This window comes from Tupaia chinensis, unplaced genomic scaffold (genome assembly GCF_000334495.1).
Source record: "Tupaia chinensis unplaced genomic scaffold, TupChi_1.0 Scaffold000575_1, whole genome shotgun sequence".
NCBI classification, from domain to species: Eukaryota; Metazoa; Chordata; class Mammalia; order Scandentia; family Tupaiidae; genus Tupaia; species Tupaia belangeri.
The window spans coordinates 2,624,127-2,629,186 of NW_006160089.1; the positions used below are offsets into that span (position 1 = coordinate 2,624,127).

Below are 5,060 nucleotides of genomic sequence, written 5' to 3' on the forward strand. Positions count from 1 at the left end.
AAAGTACATATGATTTTATAACTGTCTTCCCAACATTAAAAAAAACATAGGGTTATCTCACCTCCGTTACAGATATCATTTTCTGGTAGGAGTAACAAGATAGTAACAACTCAGTTTAAAGCAGACTATAATTACGAGTACGGCCTCTAGCTTCTAGAGAATCTAGGTTTGGATCTTAGCCCTGTAGCTTACTACTTGAGAGACCTTAACCTTGCTAAGCACAATAAGGCTACAGTGAGGACAAAAATAATTAACTGGGAGCTCTGAGCTACATTATGAACCTTCAACAGCTATACAAATACAAATATTTTGCATACAATTTGGTAAATTTTGGTCTACTGTTTTCACTCAAATAAGATGGGCATAAGAGAAAGGGACAAAAAGACACAGAAGCTATGGACCATTTCACAGGATGAAACTTTCAAAATGTATCCATTGGCAGAAACCAAAATAAGAACTCATAATTCTATTATGAACATGCCTTGCTCAGGCAAAGGACAATGGGAGCTGTGTGAATTATAAACTGCACACAAAAGATGTGAAGGGAGTTAGAGCTCTCTATATGTGCTGTTAGAAACACCACTGAAAAGAGGCCCCAAAGACTCAGAACAACACTCACACAGGTGCTAGGAGCTGCAGCATGTGGCAACGTAGCACCAAGTCTTCTCTGGTGCTAACTGTTGGCCATTTCCTAACCTCTTCCTGTCTCCACTTGTAGGAATACCATGCTAATGGTAGGTGGGCACACCTATTCTATATATACTTGTGCTAATACCTTTTATATCCATGGCTAGAAACCACAGGAGCATAAAACATAAGTCTTTTCTTTTAAATTAACTTTCAAATTAGGTTTTGAATTTTTACTGTTGAGTATTTAAAAATGAAGGAAACAAAGGAAATAACAAATTGCTCCTTTCTGACCTGTTAGGTCAAAATGGCATATCAAAATAACTACTAACTATCTTATACAGCTATACCATAGGGAGAGAGGATGAGGCAAGCCATATATCTTGTTTGCTTTTTATGAGTTCTTAGACATACCTGAAAGTCTGGCCTCCAACTTCCGTATCTGTTCGTTCCTTCTCAGAAGTTGGGATGAGAGGTCTTCCCTTGAGCTGCTTCCATCAGAAGCCTGTTCAGATGGACGCAAGAAGAGACTGTATTCATACCTGCATTTTCTTTGTTTTTTTGGAGAGGTTTTTGCTATAGGGTGCATGCGCTCACCAGACAGACAGAGAGAGAGACAGACAGACAGACAGACAGACAGAAAGTGAGAAATTGTCCCCTGGGGGGATGGCCACGCTGCAATCCCTTCTCCTCCATTCTCCTCTTGAGCATGCATACACATGCGCCTGGTATGAGTTTAGGCCACCAGGTCCGGGACCTGAACCACAGTCGACTACATGGGAGTCCAGCAGCATAGCCATTATGCCAACTCCTGGTCCCTATACCTGCATTTTCTATAGTGTGAGACTAATGAGCCAGAAAGCAACAACTCTTATTTTAGGTTTGGTTCTACTTTAATTAACTGTAATCACTGAAAACCCTCTTAGTATAAATGGGACCTAGCTTCTCGACCTGCAAAGTGGAAGAAATGCTATTTGTCTCTACAATGTAAAGGATAGATAAGATTCTAAATAGAGGGACCAGCAGGTGACATGGTGGTTAAAGGCACTGGACTCCCACATGGCCAACCACGGTTCAAGTCTTTGATCTGGTGGCTTCCTTTCTCACTCTCCCTCTCTCTCTGTCTATCTCTGGTCAAACTGGAAAATAAATAAAATTAAAATAACTCTTAAAAAAAAAGATTCTAAACAGAAAAATCATATAGGTACGTGTATACACACACAGGTATTACTGGAATAAATGGTAGGAAATAAACCTATTATGACCACATTAGACCAAGCATATAATATAAAAAATATATTTGCAATGATTTAAAAAAAAGAAGTCACCATATCTTTCCAGATAAACCCTGGAATAAAGAGGGAAGAGAGGTCAGCAGGTGCCATGGCAGTTAGAGGCACTGGTGAGTATATGTGCCCTATAGCAAATTAAATAATAATAATAAATAAAATTAAATAATTCTTTAAAGAGGGATAGATTCTTTAAAAATGATAAAAGCCTGGTTTATGACTAAGAATCTAGCCTGATATTAATAGTTTCAATATAATCTAAAAACAAAGGGATATTAATCTAAAGCACTAAAGTGCATCAAACACTTTAGAAGATAATATTCAAATATACTAATTTATTAATGAGTCATCTATGTTCTCCAACAAGCCAAATTTTTTAAAGAATTATTTTATTTAGCTTTATGTATTTATTTATTGTAAAAATTTGGCCAGAGAGGGACAGAATGAGAAAGAGAGAGAGGGAGGGAAAGTGAGAAAGCAAGCCACCAGGTTTGAGACTTAAACCATGGTGGGTCATGTGGGATTCCAGCACTCTTAACTACATCACCACCTGCTGGCCCTGAACTCAAATTATTTAAAAACATATGGGTACTACCATTGCTCTGGACACTGCTTGATAATGCTAATAACTAACTCACTTTTAATGATCTTTTTACTTTTTCTTATAACATTTTTAAAATACAGAAAAGTAGGGCAAATGGTTTAATGAACATTTCTTCATCTACTTTGATACTTTTCCTTTTTTTTTTTTTAATTGCTAGAGGTGTGTGCTCTCATCAGAGAGACAGAGAAACAGTGAGAGGGTAGGGAGAAGGGAGAAGGCACCCCACCCCCAATGGGAAATGGTCACACTGTAATGCCTTCTCCATTTCTCCAACCTATAGGGATTTGGGGCACATATGTGTCTAGCATGTTTTTCAAGATGTCAGGGCTGGGATTCCAAGTGCAGTCAGTCATGTGGGATCTGGTATTGGCCTCCTTCATCAATTTTATTTTGAGGAAGCAATTTAAGCAGCAGATATCATAACATTTCATCCTAAATACTTTGATAAATATCTCTTTTTAACTTTATTTATTTATTTACTTATTTTTTAATTTGACCAGAGAGGGAAGGAGAGAGGAAGAGAGAAAACTGCCAGGTCCAGGACTCAAACTGTGGTCAGTCATGTGGGAATCCAGTGCCTTTAACCACCATGCTACCTGCCGGCCCCTATTTTGATAAATATGTCTAAAAAGGAAGGACATTTTTCTTCATAGCTACACCACCATTACCATACCCAACAAAAGTTTAAAAATAATGCTAACATCTAGTTTTTAATCACATTTTTCCATTTTATCCCCAAAATGTTTTCAAACATTTTGAATGATTCGCTTTAGGTATGTATTTACATGTCCAGTCACTTGGGCATCCGATAGTTCCTGAAAGTCAGCATAGTAGACTCTAGAGCCAGAAGTGGGTTCAAATCATAGCTTATTAGAAGCTATAAAACCTGGGTCACTTAATTTGTCTGTCAACTCACTTGTTAATATTGATAGCAAATATGATCTACCTCACAGAGTTATGAGAATTAAATAAGAAGATTCAGATTCATAAAAAGAGCCAGGCACATAATGAGTTTTGATATGTGTCACTTACACTAGTCGTCTCAGTCTACTTGGCATGCTATTTAACAAAATACCATAAAGTGGGTGGTTCATAAAAAATAGAAATTTACTTCTGACAGTCTGGAAGCTAGAACGCCAAAATCAAGGTTCTGGCAAACTTGAGTTTGGGGAGGGCCCACTTTCTGGTTCATAAATGTCACCTTTTTAAAGAGATTTTTTTGGAGAGGTTTTTGCTATAGGGCGCATGTGCTTGCCGGGATGACAGAGAGACAGAAAGTGAGAAATCACCCCCTGAGGGGATGGCCACGCCACAATCCCTTCTCCTCCATTCTCTTGGGATCTTGGGCACGCACGCACACGTACCGGGTCCGGGACTCGAGCCGCAGTCGACTACATGGAAGTCCAGCGACATAGCCATTAAGCTGGTCCCCCAATGTCAACTTTTTATTAGGTTATAGGGAAAATCATGACATATTTTTCTGTTTTTCTATGGAAAAATACATTATGACTTTCCAGATGAACCAATAACTGCCCTCCTAGGGTGGAAGGGATGAGGCAGTTCTCTGGGTCTTTTTTAAAAAAACATTTATTTTATTTAATTTTATTTTTTCATTCATTTATTTTAATTTGACCAGAGAGACACAGAGAGAGGGAAAGTAAGAAAGTAAGCCACCAGGTCCAGGACTTGAACCATGAGTGGCCATGTGGCAGTGTCCAGTGCCTTAACCACCATGCCACCTGCTGGACCCCACTCTTCTTCTTTTTTTTTTGGAGAGATTTTCACTGTAGGGCGCGTGCGCTCGCCAGACAGACAGAGAGAGACATAGAGACAGAAAGCGAGAAATCACCCCCCAGGGGGGATGGTCACGCCGCAATCCCTTCTCCTCCATTCTCCTCTCGGGATCTTGGGCACGCACGCACACGCGCCCGGCGTGAGTTTTAAGGCCACCGGGTCCAGGACGCGAACCGCGGTCGACTATGTGGGAGTCCAGCGACATAGCCATTACGCTAACTGCTGGTTCCCAGACCTTGCTCTTCTCTTAAGTGAGTCTTTTTTTTAATCATTTAATTTTATTTATTCATTCACTTTTTTTTTTTTTTTTAATTTGAGTAGAGAAAGACAGATATATACAGAGAGAAGGAAAGTGAGAAATCAAGCCACCAGGTCTGGGGCTCAAACTGTGGTCGGCCATGTGGGAGTATCCAACACTCTAACCACCACACCACCTACCTGCTGGACCCCTAAAAGAGTCTTCTTTTAAAAGAAAGAATTCCATTAAATTCCATTCCTGGGGATGGCAGGTGGCATAGTGGTTAAGGGTGCTGGACTCCCACATGGCTGACCGTAGTTCAAGTCCCAGACCTGGAGGCTTGCTTTCTCACTTTCTCTCCCTCTCTCTTATTCTCTCTCCCTCACTCTGTCCCTCTCTGGTCAAATTAAAATAATTAAATAAATTTCATAAAAAGTTAAATAAAACATGGGGCCAGCAGATGGCATAATGGCTACATTGCTGGACTCCCCTGTAGTGGACAGCCGTT

General features: G+C 39.9%; 1 protein-coding gene across 1 annotated transcript in view; it reads right to left on the reverse strand.

Moving 5' to 3' along the window:
• GOLGA1 (golgin A1) overlaps positions 1-5,060 on the reverse strand; it is a 68,583-nt gene that overhangs the window by 52,924 nt on the left and 10,599 nt on the right. Inside the window, 1 exon segment of the mRNA XM_014591459.1 lies at positions 1,042-1,132. Within this exon segment, the coding sequence (XP_014446945.1) occupies positions 1,042-1,132 (91 nt within the window).